This window comes from Caretta caretta, chromosome 14 (genome assembly GCF_965140235.1).
Source record: "Caretta caretta isolate rCarCar2 chromosome 14, rCarCar1.hap1, whole genome shotgun sequence".
NCBI classification, from domain to species: Eukaryota; Metazoa; Chordata; order Testudines; family Cheloniidae; genus Caretta; species Caretta caretta.
The window spans coordinates 17,382,136-17,403,743 of NC_134219.1; the positions used below are offsets into that span (position 1 = coordinate 17,382,136).

Below are 21,608 nucleotides of genomic sequence, written 5' to 3' on the forward strand. Positions count from 1 at the left end.
ATACCTAAATGATATATAGCACATCAGAATATAAATCCTCAGGGCCAGATTTTGCTCTGTTACAATTATGTGAATCTTTGATAATTCTATTAAAGACTATGCTGTTGTTCCAAACTGACAGTAAATAAACAGGGCAGAACTTGGCACTCTCCTCCTGGGCATAGTCCTAAAGCAGGGGATTGTGAATATTTCAGTCCCAGGGTAGAATTCTGGGTAGAATTGTCACCAGAATCTTGTAAAATCAAAGCACCCTGAATTAAATTAATATGTGGTGACAGTCCACGCGATTAACAGCCAGCTTGGGATGTAGATGCTACATGGTCATCAAAGCTCTATGTTCAACAACAGGTACAGTTAATGGACTAGTTTTGGAAACGGGGTCTGATGCAGCTCTCAGGAAAGTCCTTTGGTTTCAGTGGAGTTAATTCTGACTTACACCAGTGTGAGGTTCAGTCAGGCCCCTGGTACCTTTTGGCCATTTCCCAATACTAGGCGCCAGCACAAAGAACTGCAGTACAAAATCTTGAGTCTCCTCCCCTTCTTCTGCAAGCCATTTGAAATTGTGAATTTTTTTCCTTCTAATGAGATGCTAGAATGCATGGCCCCTTTGAAATTTTTTTTTTCAGCAATTGTGGAGGGTTTTTCCTTCTTTCTTTCTCCCATGGTCTAAATTGTTAATTAATTGTGGAGTTTAACTATCGCTCCTTGCCAGATCATAATTATGAAAATTAAAATGCATAAACAAGGCCTTGCATAATGATGAAGACATTATCAATAGAAAGGATTTGAAAGATGAGCAAGATCAGCTCTGATCATTTAAACACCAATCCCCCAGGTAATGTGTCATTAAATTATGCCTGGCGGGGTGGAGAGGAGGAAAGGGGGTGGCTGCACTGGATGAAAAGGGATAGATGATTAGAACCACCCTCCAGCTGCAGCAGGGCACTGCTATTATTTGTGTTACTATCTTGCCTAGAGACCCATAGAACAGACTTGTAGTAAGAGGGAGTCCCTCTTACCCTCACAAGCTTACACGCTCCATAGATGAGACTGCTATAAGAGACGGAATAAGGAAAGTAGTATTACCATAGCTTACAAACAGGGAAATGATGCCCAGAGACACGCCCAGATTCTCGGAGGTATTTAGGCTCCTCACTCCTGTGGATTTTAAGGGAATGTAGGAGCCTAAATATCTTTATGGATCTGGGCCTAAGTGACTTGCCAAGGGTCATGCAGGAAGTCAATGGCAGAGTCCAAGACTGAACCCAAATCTCCTGAGGCCCATGGCAGTGCCCTAGCCACCAGGCCTCTCTTGGAAGGGTGCCATACTAATGTCTCCCCTATGTCTCTAACACCCTGAGAATACACTCACCCCTACCGTAAGCAGGCACCATTCCCATTGCTTTCAAAGGGATTAACACCAAGGCTTAGCTTGGTTCCAAGAGGATAGCAAATCAATCTACACACCCCTGAGTGCCGAATCTGCAGGAGTTATGCTCCTTTTTTGCATCTTACATGCTTGATCAGATCAGCTCTCATCCAGGGTATAACTTGTCTCATCACTTACCATGCAGCTAAGTTTGGCCCTGGTAGTCCAGAGTACAGCTCTCCTCAGGCACAGACAAAGAGGATACGGAAATGGTTCAGATTGCCACATAGCTCTGCCAATGCACTTCAGTCCTGGTGCTTGCTTTTCCCCCTTCGGAACAAAGGCAGGCAGTCTAGAGGTGGTTGGCACAACCCAGGAACTGAAAGAGGGCAGACTGCCCAGGAGATGTGCCAGATTAGTGCATCACATGGGCAGTCTTCACCATCTCGTCCTAACCATCAAGGCCCTTCCCTCTCTTCCTTGACTGCATTGCTTTCCCACTCTGCCAAGATGCCAGCCTTGGCCAGCTGCTGCCGCCTACAAGTGTCTTTGCATTTTCTTCCTCGCCCCTTGTGCATGGAGCTCCTTTTCTGAGCTGACCTGATAGGCCACTACCCTCTTTGCATAGAAATCCCTTCTAGAAGTCCGCTTCTACTGCAGGGCTTCCAGGAAAACAGCTGTGTTGAGAGGCAACTGGGGAAAGTCAATGGTTATACAGCTAGAGTACATGTATGTATGGGGGTATTTATCCATACAGGGTGGCCTTGTGATTGGAGCCCTGGGCTGGGTCTTGAGATATGGGTTCAAGTCTGAGTTGTGGGACAGCGGACAAGTCATATAGGCTGTGGTTTTCAAACAGGCCTCTGGGAGCTGGGCACCTAACACCTTTACTTTCCTTTAGGAATCCCAGCCTTAATCTGCCCTCTGCCTCAACTGCCCATCTGCAAAATGGGGATAATAAATACCACTTCCTTATCACATAGGGCTTTGTGAGGATAAAATTCATTGACAATGGAGAGGTGCTATCATTGTGGCGATAAGGGGCATATAAATTCCTAGGTGTAGATTTATAGACTGAATATATCTCATCAGTTCCCTCTCCCCTTCGTTATCTTAGTCATCATCTTAGGTTGTAAGCTTGCTTGCATTTGTACAGCACTTAAAATGATGGGGCCCTCATCTAGGGAGGCCATTCATCTGGCTTTATACCAGAGAGTCCTGCTTTTCTGAGGTTTGTCCCCTATCCAAGACTGAGACAGAACAGGGCGTGGGTTTGTCCAATAGAAGAGGGACATCACTTTGAAGAGTGCACTGCTCTGTCCCTGCTAGCATGACCTTGCACGTGGGTGGGTCCAATGTCATGTTGGTGCAGGGTGGAGTGGCATGCTCTTTGAAATGGCATCCTCTATGTGCCATGCAGGCCAGGTCACACCGGCATTGGACACATGCCATTACCAGAAGTACCAGAATATCTGGTATTCTGGGAATGCGTGAGTGACCACCCTACCCCTTTCCTCCTTCAGCTCTTCAGACACTCATAGTACTCCTAATGATGAATAGCTGCTCAAACCATTTCCATTGACTCAGACTCCTCTGAGATCAGAAGCGAGTTTTTTTTTTCTCTTTGGGACCCCAAACATCATGGGATCTCCAAAGCTCTTCCCGTAGGCCTTGATGCTCAGTCAAGATGGTTAAAAGTGACTAGGGGTGCCTCAAAGTTAATGGGAGCGGTGTCTCTAACTGAGCTTTGTGCCTTCAAAAATTCCCTGCTCACTATTTTAGCATCCAATTTGAGACACCATAAAGGGGCCTGATTATTAGACAGGGCTGAACACAGGCCCTCTGAAAATGAGACCCATTTAGGAGGTCATTGGTTGGGCACCCCAATCGCTAGTCACTTCTGATAATCTCAGCCACCATTGATCATATTCATGATGAGGCTCCCTAGTTTTCACTTATTTACTCCCATCCTTGGGCCTCACTACAGAGGGTCAATTTTCTTTTTGTTGAAGCTTTTATTTAAACAAAAGATGGCTTTTTGACTGCATGGAAATTGGGATCATAGTCAATGAAAACCAAAGACCCAAAATGTTCAATTTTCAACAACAGAAAGACTAAAAAATAGGCTTTTGTTTTTTTGGGCGTTTTAAGTGAAAATTTCCCATTAAAAGTTTCAATGAAAACATTTTCTTTGCAATCTTTGGTGGAAAATAAAATACATTTCCCAGCCAATTCTAGGTGTCTCGTTCTTCACTTCCCCACCCAATCTTGCTGCTTGAGTAGGGGTGCTGTCTATTGAGGAAAATCTTTAACTCAAAGGAACTTGGAAGACCCTCAGACCTTGCTTTTTCCTTTATAACAATGCAGTTGTCACCCGAATAGATTCTGTGTTTTGACCTCTAATTCATCTCTTGAAGGGTATAAGTCTGGCTGCTGGAACTGGAATAATAAAGGAGAGATTTCACATCTCTGAAAATATAGAGTTGGCTTGAGAAAATGCTTTTTTATTTTTCTGTGCCACATACAACTTTTTAGTCCCACTGAGTATGTTCCATTTATCTAGTGGAGACAGGGACCTAGTTCCTTGCCAGTTAGAATAATGTCCACTTCAGCTCCCAGCCTACTCAGTGGAATGAATCAGGCAAAAGAGGAAACAAGGCAATTGTGATGCCTGAGGTGTTTATTTCAAATTTAGTTCAGCAGCTAGATTGTTGTGAATGGGGATGTCCCCCTGTAAGCCCCGTGTCTTGCCTGTCCCCCAGACTGCAAAGCTTAGCACAATAGGTAGTTCATGCAACTGATGGCAGCCTAGTTCCAAATAAAAATAGTATTCTACAATCATTGTGCACAGCTGTGAATGACTAAGGAAAGATGCAAATTCTCCTTTTTTGGAGTTTTTCTCAATATGAAAATCTGAGTATCTAAGAATTTATATTCTGGTAGCCGCTAGAGACCTCGGCTGAGATCAGGGACTATTGTGTTAGGCACTCTACAAATATATCCTAAGCAGAGTTATTTGAATAACCGTTTTTGCTAACGATTCTCAATAATAATAATAATTAATAAAAACATTATTTCAGGTCCAATCAAAAAAGAAATGTTGGGCAAACCAAAAGGTTAAAAACATTGTTTCAGTTGAGCAAAAATTCTTTGTTTAGTTTTTGTACGCTTTTTGTTAATGTTGTTGTTTTTAAAAACAAATAAAGAAAATTTCAGAACAACTTAGTTTTGAATAAGAAAACCATAACATTTCATTTTGATAATATTGAAACAATCTTTTTGAATTTTTAAAAATTTGTTTTAGTTAAAAAAATGTGAAATTAATACAAGTTTATGAAATGTTCAGGTGTCACCCAATCTGCATTTTTACCAGAAAAAGGTTTGGGGGGGAAACTTATGTCCAGTTTTGATAAGCAACAATCCTTGCACCAAAAAGCTGACATCTCACTAGCTAGGACACTCAAATGGTAGGAGGGGAATCGGAGGCACAGAGAGGCAATACTGCTCGATAGCAGAGCCAAGATTAGAACTCTAGTCTCTTAAGTTAGTGCTCTTGTTACCTGTCAGCTCTGTGTTCTTGGGGAACCAGGGTGCAGTATCCAGCCTGTCTGACTCACAAAGGACCCCCTGCCCTCCAGGCTCTGCTTGAACCAAAACCAGTCAGAAGAAAGACTTGCGAAAAGGCAGCAGGGGACACACTTAAACCCTTCTGGACAAGGGTGACAGGATTAAGGCAACTCCCCTAGCCTCATTTGCATCAAAGACGGGATAGGGAGGCATCTCCATTAGCATACAGAATGGAGAACAGAGATTCCAAGGCAAGAACTGCACTGAACTCTGGGACCAGGGAAGCACTGCATGATGGGGGAATCTCTGCTCCAGATGTTAATGAACCTACCCCTGCACACACCTGGTGCAGTAGTTATCAGACCAATTCTACCAATAAATCCTTTACTGGTATCCAAAATACTGAAGCTACCTAATTGCATCTTGAGCTCCTGCAAAGGAACACCACCCATAGCCAGGAATGATCAGTTCCTATTCTCTAGCCTGAACAAAACAACTCTGGTACACTCCCTTGAGCCACTAGTTTACCCGTTAACAAATCTAGTGTTCTCCCTTGAACCATTGTTGTTTCCTGACAAAAAACCCCTTCCCATGCTCAAGTAAGTGTTCTGATGCTTGGATCCAAAATCTGCATCAGTTCCACTGGGACTTCATCTTCTCCTGACTGAGCGTGCTGGGGGCTCTGTCAGCACTCCGGACCTTCAGCTATCATCACCACCTGGGAACCCTGACCGGTTCAAGGTTCACGGAGTGGTGAGAATCCAGCTCACTTGCGCTCGCTCTCTCTCTCTCTTTTTCTTTTTCTACTCTAGGTATAGCTTTCTAACCCTGAGTTGTGTGATCAGTTATAGTTTTCTAAACCTGACTTTTGTAATCAAATTTAAGCTAGATTTAATATTGTAACTGTTTTGTTTGTTTGGGTCTCCTTGTATGATTATTACTTGGCAATAATTAACTTTTATGGTTAAGCTGGTTGCTTCCCTCCCTCTCTCTCTTGTGTTTTTGGCTTCCCCATTTGCTCTGCAGCAATGCTCCTCTTACCTAAGCTAAAGATTCTTGCAGAGCCCAAAAGTCCTGTAGGGTTTGCTTATCAAGTGCATTACTACCAGAACAACTTATAATGTGAAAGTGGGGAGAGGGACGTGCTGAACCTGTGTCATATAAGGGTGGCAGCTTGAAGGTGTGGCTCGACCCTGCTTACTCAGGTGTACTCTATTCCGGTGTGGTGCCTGTGGCATATGAGGGTGGCAGCTTGGAAGTACTGCTCAGCCCAGCCTGCTGAGTCCAGGGACATATAAGGGGTCACCTTGGGCGTGCTGATTGACCCAGTCCACTCAGATGCGCTCTGTTAATGTGTGTGTTCATCTGATTCTGGGGCTGCAGGAACCCAGCCCTGGGAAACCTAGGTCCTGCAGGATAGCGCTATTGGGAGGGAACTTGCAGAAGGGAGACGCATAGCTCTGTATGAGAACACAAGTGACACAAGCAGTACATTGATAGAATTACAGACACCCCCCCCAGAAGAGTACCCCTAATAAATGAGCATACCCCAACATAATGGGCAAATCTGGTAACACCCTATCCTGTGGACCATGCTGCCTCTCACTAATATATCATGTAAGCACTTGTACAGTGCTCATCAACACCTCTTAGCGGGGTGCTGGATGGCTAAGGCATTGGGAATAGAATGTGAAGCCTTTCACCTTTAGTTTATTAGCTCAGATTGTATTGGCTAGACAGATTCCCTTAGGGAGCAGAAAGGGAATAACAGTGGACAACTATGCAAAATGGGAGAAAGGGACAGCCAATGAAATTACAAGGCAATACATTTAAGAGTGATCAAACATAACACATAATCACCCTGTGGAACTCACTGCTACAAGATATCACTGAGATCACGCACTAGGATTCAATAGAGGATGGATAATAATGAGAGCATCCACAGGGTCATTAGAGGCAAAATATCTACAAGGGATATCAGCCCTCATGCTTCAGGGCATGAGCCAACCACAAATGGCTCGATCAACAAAGAGATTTAAATTCCTCACTGCCACTTTAGGTTCCTAGGTCCAAAATTTAGATCCTCAGAACCCCCACTTGGCTACTTGCTAACCCAGTAGGCACCTAAATTCTGTTGGTGCCTTTGTTTCTGTCAGTAAAGTCCCCTAGGCACCAAAAATTTCTGCTGGATGGCATACACAAAGCCATCTAAGTCTTGACAGCAATGAGCTGCTCAGTGCCTAGTGCGCCTCTAAGCCTGGCCGGCTGCTGGACTAGATGGACCATTGGTCTGATCTGGCTTGGTATTTCCTATGTTGCTAAAACAGATCTACACTGGTGACTTGGCCAACTCTCTTTGAATGGCCAATAGGACCAGGATTAAGAATCATTTGCTGAGGGTTAGAGTTCAGGTACATGGCACGATTGCCCATTCCACCTCTCAAATGCCCCTCCCTCCATTTTTTTTCTCATACAGAATTTTCAGTAAGAAAAGTCAGTGCAAGTGAGCTCTTGAGGGGGCTTTGTGTGGAGGCGGTTTTGCCGAGAATCAGACCACAGGACTTGTGGGCCTGTCAGTGAAGAGACCCATATCTTACTTGTAATTGGTGGGATAACCTGTTTCGCAAAGAAGCCATTACTGATTGTGTCTCACCTTATCTTTTCTTTTTCTCCTCCCTCAGGATATTTGTGCTGGGCATTGGATTTTTCACCCTGTGCTTCTTAATGACATCTTTGGGAGGCCAGTTTTCAGCCAAAAGGCTGGGAGACTCTCCCTTCACCATCAGAACCGAAGGTAACTGAGATTTTAACTGTTTTGAAAACTATTTTAAAAGAGGAGAACTTGTGCTGGTTTTGGCTCCTTGTGACTAGTATGGGAATAAATGCCCCTTCTGGGATAGATGAGTACAGGGAAGTGATAGTGCACTGTCAATGTCTGCTTCCTGCTGGAGTATGACAGACTTACCCGTGCCTAATAGCTCCCTCTACCGGCTCACTGGGTAGAGGCCTGTGTTTCTGGAGCCGCAGATCTTGAATTGGTTGAAATTCCAAGTGTATGGGCTGCTTGACTATTTCCATTCAGCTCTTTGTCATTGCAAGCTCCATAAACAAGGAGGGCGGAGAGGGAGGAAATCAGATGGAGACTGACATTTTTGCAAAGCCTCCTCGAGAACATCACGAAGTGTATGGAGGGGGATGTAAACCATGAAGCTCTAGCAGTGTTTGGTGCAAAGCATTGTGATGACACCTGGTGTATAGAGAACCTCGGTGATCTGAATGCAAAGGGCTAGATCGGAGATGGGCAAATTATGGCCCACAGGCCACATCCGGCCCGCGGGACCGTCCTGGCTGGCCCTTCAGCTTCCGGCTGGGGAAGCTAGCCCCCAGCCCCTCCCCAGCAGCCTCATCTCGCAGTGCCGCTAGCAGTCTGGGTGGCTGGGCTGCAAGCACCTGCCGGGCAGTGGGGCTGTGAGAGCCACCAGATGTAGTGTATTAAATTGCTCCCTGTAGCAATGTGCTACTTATGGAGCACCAGGACTGGCAGCTGTAAGTAGTACACCGTATGTACCATATTCCTATGGGGAGCAATTTAATACTCTACACTGGCCCTCCATACTGTTTAGGAACCCCGATGTGGCCCTCAGGCCAAAAAGTTTGCCCACGCCTGGGCTAGATCCTCAGTTCATGTATGCTGTTGTAGCTCCATTGACTGTGCCAGCTTACAGCACCGGAGGCTCTGGCTCAGGACTGTGGAAGGCTTTGTGGTTGTAGACAGGTTTGGTCGCCAGGGAGTGAAAGTGTGGAGAGTGATGTTTTTGCCATTTTATTTTTTTTGTCTCAAAAGGAGATACTATGATGGGAAACTAGTGGATCAACTGTGAGTGTGTGTGTGTGTGTTAAATTTTAATACCCGTAAAAGTACTCTATAGAGGATGGAGGGGGAATAGGTGAAGTGTTCTGATTCTAATGGAGAAGCTCACTGGGAGAAGTGTTGCACAAGGGCAGCTCCTAGGATTGAAGGGATGTAACCCATTCCCTTCTTTTCCTCAGCCCTGTGTATTCCTGACACCTCCAACCTCTGGTTGCCTCCTGCCCTGATCCACCCTCCACCCCCCTACCCAGGCCATGTAGGGATCCTGCTCATCTGTTTGTGGGGTGAGTTCTTGTTGCCCCTGCTCACCTCCCATAATGGACTGAGGGGTCAGGAGATGGGGCTGCAGCGCAGCAGAAATGTGGGAGGATGGAGAGAGAATTGGGGGCTGGATGGCACAGCTGATGGGGAGTTGAGGATGGTGCATGTCGTTAGTGCCGTGGCATGTTGCTGGTGCTGTAGAGTTGTTAATGCTGCTATTCTCGGAGCTCCAGTGTTAGCTGCACCAGCAGAGTGCACAGCGTGTTGATTCAGCAGACCTCGGTGCTGTTCAGAAAGAAAGACCACAGGCTCGGTTCAGTGACGAAGGTGCTCGGCCAGGTTTACTGTCTGCAAAGCACGGTACTGGAGCCCTGTCCAGTAGCTCACAGGGACACTAACACGTGACAAGGTAAAGGATCAGTCAGCAAACAGGATGCTGTCCCCTCAGCCGATGTATGCCCCTCCCATTACTTCTCCTTTTATACATGGATACGAATAAATGACATATTATGCTCCATATGTTGTTTGTTATCACCCTGGTATCTTGTACCTGCTAGTTCAAACAAAACCTCCTCATCCATTATCCTGTCATCCCATCCTTATCTTATAAGGGGTCGGTGTGTTCCTGTATAATCTCATGGGAATTGGTTTATGTGGTTACTTGAGAACTCTGGGTGTTCTTGTACCATCCTCTCTGGTTAGATGCGCTTACTTGGTTAGCCAATACCAGTTATACTACTGACAAGGCCTACTTTGCTTCATACTCTTAGTTTATGCCTAGGCCTCCAGCAAGGCCTACATGCATTAACTAGTGGGATGAGCATATGGCAGGGGTACTATGTAGCCGTGCAGGCCAAAAGCTGCCACACTCCAGTAGCCTTGATCCACTAAAATCTATTGGTGACATCAGTGATGGGTTTGCTACAGTAAAGAGTGTAGCAGTAGCTTCAGAAAAGGGGACAGGTGGGCGGATAGTGCTACCCTATATATGATACATGTCATCATCCCTGTAAAAGGGTCAATTGGCATTTCCTAAGTAGAAATACTCCGCCCTCATGACCACTGATCAACCAATGGGAGCTTGTTCTGACAGTGTGCATGGGGTTGCCAGGTGTCCGGTTTTCGACCGAAATGCCTGGTCAAAAAGAGACCCTGGCAGCTCCAGTCGGCACTGCCGACCGGGCTGTTGAAAGTCCGGTCAGTGGTGCAGCAGGGGCCTGGGGCTAAGGCAGGCTCCCTACCTGCGCTGGCTGTGTGCCGCCTCCTGAAGCGGCCGCCAGGTCCCTGCGGCCCGTAGGCGCTGGGGTGGCCAGGGAGGCTCCGCGCACTGCCCCCGCCCCCAGCGCCAGCTCTGCAGCTCTCATTGGCGGGGCAGGGGTGTTTGGTTTTGTGTGATTAGAAAGTTGGCAACCCTATGTGTGCATTGTATTTGGGTGTTGTGACTCAGTACTACTTGCTGAATGGAGTTTCTGCTGGACCTTTCTGAAGTCCATCACAGAGAATGCTCCAGCTTGCTCATGTCATTGAATTTAGCTCTGGATAAAAAACAGATGCTTGTTTGTTTTTGTTCCAATTTACCTCTGGACTGTTAAGTACTTTGGGTCCAAATGAAATAGCAGGGAAAGGAGAACTTTTCAAGAGAGGTGGCCCAATCCAGAGCCTGGGATAGCCAAGGTACATTTGGTCAGGCCAGAAGACAGTCCTGGAGCAAAGGAAAGACACCCCTTCACACACACACATGCTCTCTCCTAACTGGAGTGATAAACACATCACCCCCTCATTAACTGAGTGAGGAGGCCTCAGACTAAAATCCCCCATTTCAGCCAGAAGCCTAAGTGATGAGGGATAAGCCATAGTCTTTCGGCTTCTGCAACCTTCATAACAGCAGCCCCCTCCTTTCCCATACCAAGCAAAGCCCTTTGAGTTGGCCATTTACTGCTGCAGTTTTCCTGTTAACGTGCAGCAGCAGAAACCAAACTAACCCCCTCCCCGCATCCAATTCTCTGGGATGATCACTTTTCCCCTCCCCCCACCGCCTGGCTGGTATCGGGGAAGATCCCTGCTAGCCAAATGCGAACAGCTCAGTGCCAATGGCCCCCCCTCCCACCGCGTGGCTAACTGCGGGGAGGATTTATTTTCAGCCACAGGCAAACAGCCCAGTAGGAACAGCCACCTCTGAATGTCCCCTTAATCAAATTCCCCTATTTCAACCAGGTTACCGTGAACGATATCACTCGTCTGAGGATAACACAGAGAGATAAAGAACGGATGTTGCTTGAATGCCAGCAAACACCAGAACCATACGCTGCCAAGCTTTGTCATTCAATGATACCAGATTACTTGCTACTAGCATGGCGTGGTAAAGTGTCCTACCATGGAGGACAGAATAAGGCTGCTCTCCCCAGAAACCTTCTGCAAAGGCCTTTAGAGTACCTCCAGGAGAGCTTCATGGAGATGTCCCTAGAAGATTTCCGCTCCATCCCCAGACACGTTAACAGACATTTCCAGTAGCAGTACTGGCCACGAATGCATCCCAAGTCCTCAGGGCTACTTAATCATTGAAAAACGCTTGCTTTTATAACATGTATTATATTTAAAAAGATACACTCACCAGAGGTCCCTTCTCCAGCTTCATTGGGTTGGGAGGGTATTTCAGTCAGGGTGATAAAAAGATCCTGGCTGTCAGGGAGAATGGTGTGTTGTGTGCTGTCCCCAAGCTCATCGTCCTCCTCCTCATCTTCCCCATCTGCAAAATCCTCAGCCATGGCGGAGAGTATCCCATCCTCGGAGTACACGGACAAAGGTGGGGTAGCGGTGGCGGCCCTCACTGGAATTGCATGCAGCTCAGCGTAGAAGCGGCATGTCTGGGGCTCTGTCCCGGAGCGTCCGTTTGATTCTTTGGTTTTCTGGTACGCTTGTCTGAGCTCCTTAAGTTTAATGCTGCACTGTGTTGCATCCCTGATGTAGCCTCTGTCCCTCATGGCCTCTGAGATTTTTTGAAATGTTTTGGCATTTAGTCTTTTGGAACGTAGTTCTGATAGCACGGATTCCTCTCCCCATACAGCGATCAGATCCAGTACCTCCCATTCGGTCCATACTGGAGCTCTTTTTCGATTCTGGGACTGCATGGTCACCTGTGCTGATGAGCTCGCCTGGCCAAACAGGAAATGAGATTTAAAAGTTCCCGGGGCTTTTCCTTACACCTGGCCAGTGCATCCGAGTTCAGAGTGCTGTCCAGAGCAGTCACAATGGTGCACTGTGGGATAGCTCCCGGAGGCCAAGACCTTTGAATTGCATCCGCACTAACCCTAATTCGAAACGGCAATGTCGATTTCAGTGCTAATCCCCTCGTTGGGGAGGAGTACAGAAATCGGTTTTAAGAGCCCTTTATGTCGAAAAAATGGCTTCATTGTGTGGACGGTTGCAGGGTTAATTCGGATTTAATGCTGCTAAATCCAACATAAACTCGTAGTATAGACCAGGCCCAAGGGATTAGTGTTTACTTGGCTGGTGGTAGTCTGAGCAATAGAACGCTGGGACATCAATGCCTTCCCGTTCTGTCTTGCACATTTCACTGAAGTCAGGTTGTCTCCCTTTAGAGACAGACCCATGTCTCCCACAGGTGGGTGTGAGCATGTCTTGTGGTCACTAGCCATGTAGTGGCCATTGTAACAGTAACCGCTGGAGTCAGAGTACACTGGCTCTCATCACGTGATGGCAGATGCTCTGTGACTAATTTTTTTCCTCCCAACAAGACTTCTCTTCCAAGCACCATAACCTATTTGGGATGCAGCTTCCAGGCAAAGCAGCGAAAGGTGTTATATTTAAACACAGGCAAGTTCGAGCAGGGTCCCTCATTCAACAGACTGGCAGCCCCAGCCATCCCAGCTTAGTTTGATCACCAGCTGCCTAGACTGTTGGGTCAGCTCCTTAGTCATAATAAGGCTTCTTTGTGCCACTCCAAGAGCTCACCTGTGGGTCTGTTTACATGGAGGAAAAAGGTGTGATCTTAATGTGGGTTAAAATCACAGCGAAGACATGGCAGCTTGGGTTAGCAGCTAGAATGCAATCCCCAGCTCCCCTGTAGGCTTGAACCGAGCTGCTAACCCGAGTTAAAAGCAGAGTTGCTGTGTCTTCACTGCTATTTTAACTAGAGTTAGCTAATGGTGTCAGTCAAGGACAGTTAAGAACATGCCTTCTTCTGCAGTATGGACGTACCCTAAGTTGCTTACTGGAGATTCTTCTCTGCAACCCTGGAGTATCCAGTCCCTAGAGGCTGCTGCAGGTGTTTGTAAATTAAAGCAACCTTCAAGCTCTGAACTGACTCCCTGCAGCCCTGGGGTTGGAGAAGTGTAGAGGTGATGTGAAGTGTCCCCTGCCCTACAACTAGCACAGCTGAAAATAAGTCGGTTTGGCAGTAAAAGAAATTCAGCCCTGTGCAGCTGGTCATGTACCACTTAAGTCTCCCATAGCTCCTCGGGTGGCTGTAATTGGCTGAGTGACTGTACAGTAAGGATCTGATCACTGCTTCATCTTCAGGATGAGAGAAACTCAAGTCCATCCCTTCCTTCCTTCCCTTTCTACAATATACTTCAATCCATGGAGTTTGTTCTCTGGGCCAAATTCTATTCTTGGTTACATCAGTGTAGAACCATAGGGCCTTCCTGGACTTGAATGAAATGACCTCCAATTTATACCATTAAACTGGGGAGAAGAATTTGGTATAATAAATTCAACAGGCCCATTGCCGGACCATTTCCTAGGAGCCCATGGCACAGCCCTTCTCTGGAGTGGGTCATTTCAAAGATTCTAGCAGATGAAGTGAGGGAAAATGCTCAGTCATGAGTCTTGAGCCTCCTCTTGCTAGCACCATTTTTGCACTGGTGTTAACTGTCTGGACTTCAGTAGAGATAATCCTGATTTACACTTATGCTGCATGTCCCGGAGTTACCAGGGCGATGCTCTGGAACTCCTCTATATGAAGCCAGTCAGGACTCTGGGGGAGCCTCCTCTCTCTAAGCACACTGTCACCAGGGCAAGAAGCTTACACCACTTCGGCCTTCCTGGGTCTGACCTTGGAGCATTCAGCATCCCCTTCCACACCATGTGCTTCCAGCAGCGAGTCTGCCCGGGCGGGGCTTCCTGGGAAGCCAGAGGGCCCTGTACCCCAACTCCATGGTCAGTAGTGACTCTCAGCCAGCATTGTAAAGTGGAAGGTTTATTAGTCGACAGGTACACAGTGTAGAGCAGAACTTGCTAGCACATAAATCAGTGACTTTGAGCAAAGTCCATCTTGGGGAGGGACCCCAGGCCAGATGCCCTGGACACCCCCATCTCCGAGTCCCAGACAGGAGACTGCCCTGGACCCCACTGCCTGGCCTCTGCCACGCACTTGACTTCTCCTCTGGTCTTTGTCCTGCTTCCTGGCAAAGTGTCACCTGGTCGCCTCCCTCTCCTGGGTCTCAGGTTATGAAGGGCATCGGCCATACCTTACATGCAGGCAGCTGGGCAGCCTCACCTGCCCTGAGGGCCTCAGCAAAAGTCACACACCCAATTCCCACTGCCTAGGCATTGGTGCAGTACTCAGGGAAACTGAGCTACACACAGTATTAGTATAGGACGGTAAGATTCACATGCAACATAACAAGGTGAAAAACTTCACTTCGTCACACTGGGTCACCATCAAACCCTGGGGCTTAAGTGGTGAATCTTCTGTGGACTCTTTGTATAGGGACAAACTTCACCCACTATCTGTTGGGTGGCTTATATTGTAATGGTCCAATTTTCTTGTAGTGGCAGGTAGGAAGAGATGAAGCTTTGGTCCCCTTTCCTGTACCTGGAAAAAGGAGTGAATGTTGACTCTAATGGGAATTGTCAATCGTTATCCACTCTTGTATCCCTGGGTCTTAGTTCTGTAACTCTGTCTAGGAAAGTTACCACCTAATTAGAAAGCTCAGTAAAGAATTCAACATAAAGTTTTTCTTCATTGGTTAAGACTTGCCTTTGGTTTTCACCATCAGTTGTAGAGCTCTTGGAGGAACTGCAGGTCAGAAATGAGAGTCCCTGCTGTCTCAAATTAACAGTAACTTTTCCTGCAGCTTTCAGGTGGGTGATGGTAGAGAAAGAACTACTTGAAAGGAACTCAAAGACCCAGGGCCAAATGTTGCTGTCAGTTACAGCAGTGTAAACTCACTGAAGTCAATAGGCTTACTTGGGCTTTATGTCATGTAATCTGGAGCAGAATTAAGCCTCCACCCACTGTTGACTTCATTCTAGTGTATTGATTGTGGATGGGGTTGTCTCCCTATTTTTCTTGTCTGAGGGGCTCTAGCTGTTGCAATGTGTACAGAATTTTATAAACAAAAACTTTTCCAGGGTATGAATGAATCTCTTTGGTGAGGGCCTGATTGTCAGAAATGGCCTGTGATTTTTGTACTCAGGACTTGTCAGGCACAAGTAATTCAGGGATACATTTCATAGGGCTCAGATATTTTCTTCTATTCATGTTCTTATACTGTGCCCATCACCATGGTACCTGATGCCTCAATATCTAACTAGGTGACTGAGCCTGGAGATAAGGGAGCTGGGCACAGTGCTGCTATGCCAACACCAATGGCTATTTGCCCCTGCAAAACTACATGTGGGCACAAAACGCAGTAACTCAATGGGAGGCTGAACTTAGACCATTTTGAAAACTGGGGCTTGATTCTGAACCTGCTTTTGCTGGCTTTGCAACAGGGTAATTCTGCTGAGCTTAGAGTTACCTGTGATTTGCACCAATGCCTGTAGGGCCAGAATCAGGTCCTGTGGTACATGACTTCTGCAGTTCATTTAGAATTCAGGGAGAGGGCCTGTATTCTGCGTGAGGAGTGATGGATTATTAAGAGCATATTTAATGTAAAGAGGGTTGACAATAACAGAAATGTATCCATATCTTATTACAGTTTTATCAAGCCTCAATAGATATTCAATTAACATGCATTACAGATCCCAATGAAATACCACTAGTTGCAACACTTGCTGTAAGTGCAGAATGATTATCTGAAGCCAAGTACAAAGAGGTGTGCTAATGTCACTGGCCTTGTAAGCTTGTAAGGAGCACCCCAGCAATCTGCACCTTCAAGGAACAAGAGAAATGTAGGGCTTAAAAGGACCCCAAGAGGTCACTGAGTCCAGACCCCTGTGCTGAGTAAACCTCAGGACCAAGTAAATCTAGACCATCCCTGACAGGCATTTTTGTCCAATCTGCTCTCAAAAACCTCCAACAATGGAGATTCCACAACCTTCCTTGGAAGCCAATTAAGTGCTTAGCTACCCTTAGTGTAAGAGTTTTTCCTAATAGCCAACCTAAACCTCCCTTGCTGCAGATTAAGCCCATTACTACTACTTCATGTCCACTAACGGTAGGACAGCAATTGATCTCTGTCCTCTTTATAACATCCCTTAACATATTTGAAGACTGTTATCTGCTCCCCTTTGTCTCTTCTTAATGACCCATTACTCTTTAACAGCAATAACTACTCCTCGAGTATGGTGACAATCATTTGGGTACCCACCTGATAGTAATTTTGAGAGAACTGAAATGGAGTTTTCTGGCTTGCCAGCTGCTCACCTGGAAGACTTTTGAACTCATTAGGAGCCTTTCAGGTGGGCTGCTAGGGAGCCATCATTTCAATTTCCCCCTGATGGAAAAGTCATTCCTACACCCAATTCCTGACTAGTTGTATTAATTACTGCTGGCCCTTGCATAGTGCAGTTCCTGTCCTTCTAACAACATTGGATTTATCTATTAACTCATCTAAGCCCTGATTCAGTAAAATGCCCAAGCACATGTTGAAGTGCTATGTTGAACCAGGCCCCTAGCATCTGATCCGGAGAACAGCTGAGCACCACTAATTCCCATTGACTTCAATGGGTTTTTTGCCTGAGTGAGGAGTGCAGAGTAAGGTACCTGGTGCTTTTCTTCTCCATGTTTGTTCATTAAAGTTCCTGATTTAATGGGCCCTTCAGAAATGCTCATTATTGATTTATAGCTATTGTATTTCAACTGACCAGCATTCCCAGCTCCAAATATGCTGGGGTCTGTGTTGCTTTATAAATAAAATGACTGTTGTGTGTGTTCAGGTTTGCCCATTACATGTCTGGGCTTGATAACAAGGGCTTGATCCCACAATCCTTAATCACATAAGTAATCCTTATTCACATATTCATTCTCTTGGGCCCCATCCTGCAGACACATATGCGTGTACATAACTCTTACTTTGTGTTCAATGAGTAAATTTATGGATGTGCTTAGGCGTTTGCAGTATTAGGACCACTGTAATTATCCATGTGAGTAAGGGGTGCAGGATCAGACCTCATGTTGGTTTTAAGCAAATTGTTCGGGTGAAATCCTGGCCCCTTTGAAGTATGAGAGAAATCCCATTGACATTACTGAGGTCAGGATTTAACCCCAGGATTTAATTAAAATACAATACTTGCCATGGAAATCTAGGCTGAGATTTTTAAAAGCCTCCTAAGAGATTTGCACACCCAATTCCAGCAGGGTATCCATTTCCCCAAAGCAACTTTGAAAATCACAGCCCTAAGTTAAATCCTGGAGCATTTTAGTAGGGCTTGAGACTGGACACTTCTCCCTCGTAAAGATTGCCATCCCAGTCACACACCACGATCTGAGAGTCTGTATGGGAGCTGCTGAGGGCAGAAGGGGTGCAAAGGGTGAAATGAAGTAGCTGGAGGAAGTGTCAGAAAATGCTTCAGACACACCTCAAAGCCTCCTCAGCTTCAGAGCCATCTGAACAGCAAATCAAACCTTAAACGAAGAGAGACATGAGGCAGAAGAAGGGAAGCAGAAAAATAGACTGTCACAGTCCTCCAGTTAATTCTGTTGATTTTATAATGTCATCTTCTAGGCGGTTCTCGCTAAGAACCATGAGCTTGTTCCATGTGCCAATAATCAGTCTTCAGAGGGATTCTACTCTTGATGATCTGAAGCAGCAGCGACTTTGTTGCTTTTTTCTAGAAACACCTTCTGAAATGCAAGTTATTTTATCCTAATCCTCAGCTGTGGAATAAACACTGGGAGCTTCCTTTGTTATGAAATGGTCACTGAGAGAATTGGTTCTGCAAACCAAAATCAGGATTAAAAAAAGAAAACAATCAACATTTTGCATATAGATGACGCTTTGGGAACGATCCTAGACATGAGAGTCTTATTTTTTTCCCCTTGTAACTTAAAATGTGTGGGGTTTTTGTCCCTCCCACCCCCCCGAGTCTATTTTTGTCTTTTGTTGTTCTACCATTGGGAAAAGCTGTCTCGGGGCAGAGTTTTTGACTTAAAACAAAAAATGTCGTTTAATGATCTGAGATAATTGCAAGAGCTCAAACTGTTGTTGATCGGGGTAGTCATTAGAATTCCATCTGCCTTCTCTGGCTTCAGGACTTTGCCCTTTGCAGGTGCTCTCTCTTGTTTTCAATTGCAATGTATGATTAGCTGGTGGAACTTGCTGCTACAGGATGTTATCAGAGTTAAATAGTAAGTTTTAAAAAGTGATTAGATATGGATCAGAATATCATCTGTGTGACAGGGTCCCTGGGGTGCAACCTGGAACTGGTGTACTGCTGAGCCCTCTGTCCCACCAGTCTGGGCTCCCTCTCACCCTGTGATGCTGTGACAAGCTGCAAACCTCTGGCAGGTACTGCACTTATACAGACATCCACAGGCAGGGACACATCCAGCTGAGTTACATGGGTAAATGCTTCTCCCAGCGACTCATGAACTAACAATAGAGAGGCACCAGCCAATCCCCCCCCACCTCCCCAGTTTTGTACCCTTGGACTATACCATCTTGCGCTGGTCAGAAGCCTGACCAGGGTAAGTTTATTACCCAGTCCGCCCCTCTCTCAATGTGGAGAGGACATGGGCTAGCTTTTGTACCTGAGCTGAGATTTCCCAAGCACATCAGCCTAACTACACTGTTTTAAGTAAAGTATAAAATAGATTTATTAACTACAGAAAGATAGATTTTAGGTGATTATAAGTGGTAGGCATAAAAGATCAGAGAAAGTTACCAAAGAAAATAAAAGAAAAACACACAATCTAAATCTTAGTATGTTAGGCAGTATTTAGATCAGCAATTTTCTCAGCCCACTGGATGTTACAGTTCGTAATATACAGACTTCTTCCCTGAAGCCTTGAGCAGTCTCCTCAGATGAAATCTTCATCTTCTCAGCGTTCTTGATGCTACCAACATAGATGGGAGAGGAGAAAGGCCAAGACCTGCTACAATTCTTCCTTATTTTATACCCTCCATTCATGTGACTGGAAGACTTGCCCAGACACATCCTGGTGGGCTTTGCTGAGTTATAGTGATTGAGTAAACCCCCATTGTGGACTTGAGCAACTGTCATTGAATTGTAAATCCCCTGATGACAACTCCCCTGCTGATTTAATGGTTGTGGAGCATCCTCCTGGGCAGGGGTCCTTTGTATGTCACTAGCAAACTTACAGCATATTTCAGTAACAGCCATACAGCAAAACCTCATAACATTATACACACTAATGATACATATATTTGGACAGAACAGCAGATTTCAGCAGATCATGACCTTTCATATGATACTTTACATGGCATGCTTTGTATGAAATATCACAACCACATATGGATGATGAATATGGGGGATACAGGGTGCCATTTTGAGGCACGGTTTGTCACAACCTGCAGTTGTTCTAGCTAGGTTATAATTAAAAAGGCTTTTGATTCTCATACATCAGGGCATAAACTAATGACCATCAACCGAGATCTCCCTAGAGTTTAGTACAACACATCCCCCCACATTGCACATGGCTGTATGTCATTGCCTGAAGCAATAAGCATTGGCCAGAGCCAGAGACACACTATTGCAATAGATTGATCAGAGGTAAGGCTACGATTTAGTCATGGGTATTTTTAATAAAAGTCACGGACAGGTCACGGACAATAAACAAAAATTCATGCCCTTGACCTGTCCATGGCTTATACTATAAATACCCCTGACTAATCTTAGCTGGGGGGGAGCACTGCTCTGGGGGGAGCACTGCTGGGAGAGTCACTGCTGGGTGGGCCCCCGGGGGCCACTGGCGGGGTGGGGGGTGCTGTTGGAGGGGACATGGGGGGCAGTGCTCTGGGGCTGTCCTCCCCTCCCCCCACCGCTGCTGCTGCTGCTCCTCCAGCTACCTCTGGGACTGCTGCTGGGGGCCGCTGAGCTGTGGCTGCTCCCGCCACTTCCAGAACCGCTGCTCAGGCAGTCCCTGGGGCTGCCCAAGCAGTGGCCGGTGTGGTTGGCTGTGGGGCTGCCTGAGCGGCTGGCTGCGGAGCCGGTGTGACTGTCCCTGGAGTGGCCCTGGGTTCAGCCACACTGGCCGCTACAGAAGTCATGGAGGTTGCGGAAAGTCATGGAGTCTATGACCTCTGTGACAGACATGGAGCCCAAATCGTAGGTCTGTTCTAATACGGTAGTTTTAGGGCATAGGCCCTCCTGGATCATCAACTTGAAACCAGTAACCATGTCATATAATCCCATCCATAAATTTTATCAAGATCCATCTTAAAACTAGTTAGGTTGTATGCTCCTGTTCTAATAATATAGATGGAATAAATGGGCCTAAAGAACCAAAGTTGTCACTGTCCAACTTTAAACAGTTTTATACAAAGTTTGGACTACAGAAACCTCAGCCTGCTTAATACCATGGCAAACACACACTAGGAACTTCATGTCAGAGGATAGAAATGTATTAATTGAAATACACAAAAAAAGAAGAGTTAAAACACAGCAAAAACTATTAAAACCAAACTTGAGTGAGTATGCAAACAAACTTAATCCAAACCTATCAGCCTCTTTCTTATTAAAGAGGGTGAATATTGGTTAACGTTTCTTATTCTGTCAAACAACCTTTCTTGGTGGAGAAGAAAGGATTAGTTCTATTTAAGTTTGAGTTGAGAATGACACTTTCCTGCTTTTGACAAAACAGACACAGAAGGGAGAGAAGAAAGAGGATAGTAAAGATGGGGGAAATACATCTTGATGTTCTGAGGATACAGGGCAGCTTGTCAGTCACAGATGGATGCTTGGGGCTGGCAGGATGGTCACTAGAGCTGTGCTCTGGATCCTGGCCTACCTCCCTAGTCAGGGACATCATCTGGTTAGTTGGGTCACTTTCCTTCACTGGTCCTTCTCAGCCAAGCAGAGCTGGCTGGGCCATTTCATCTTGTTGTTGGCTGGTGCCGTGTAGTATGGTTGATTTCAGGACACGGTGAAAAGCAGAGAGAGAGAGGGAGAGGACAAGAGGAAGATAATGGGGAATGGAAGGAGACACACAAGGGAAGGGAAGTCAGAATGGGGTCTCACATATATCAGACTGGGGTCCTTGTATGGCAATACTAATCAAGCATCCCCACTGGAGTATCAAGGTCTGGGTGTCCCAGTAAAAATCCTTCTGCTGCAGCCATGATGGTGGCAGAAGTTCACTCTTTCCTCCCCCCAAGCCTTTCTTCATGGGCC

General features: G+C 46.0%; 1 protein-coding gene across 2 annotated transcripts in view; it reads left to right on the forward strand.

The window, feature by feature from the left end:
• Positions 1-21,608, forward strand: part of MGAT5B (alpha-1,6-mannosylglycoprotein 6-beta-N-acetylglucosaminyltransferase B) — a 182,445-nt gene that overhangs the window by 4,582 nt on the left and 156,255 nt on the right. For both annotated transcript variants that reach the window (XM_075119315.1, XM_075119316.1), the window contains exon 2: positions 7,618-7,730. In XM_075119315.1, the coding sequence (XP_074975416.1) occupies positions 7,618-7,730 (113 nt within the window). The remainder of the gene's footprint in view (positions 1-7,617; positions 7,731-21,608) is intronic.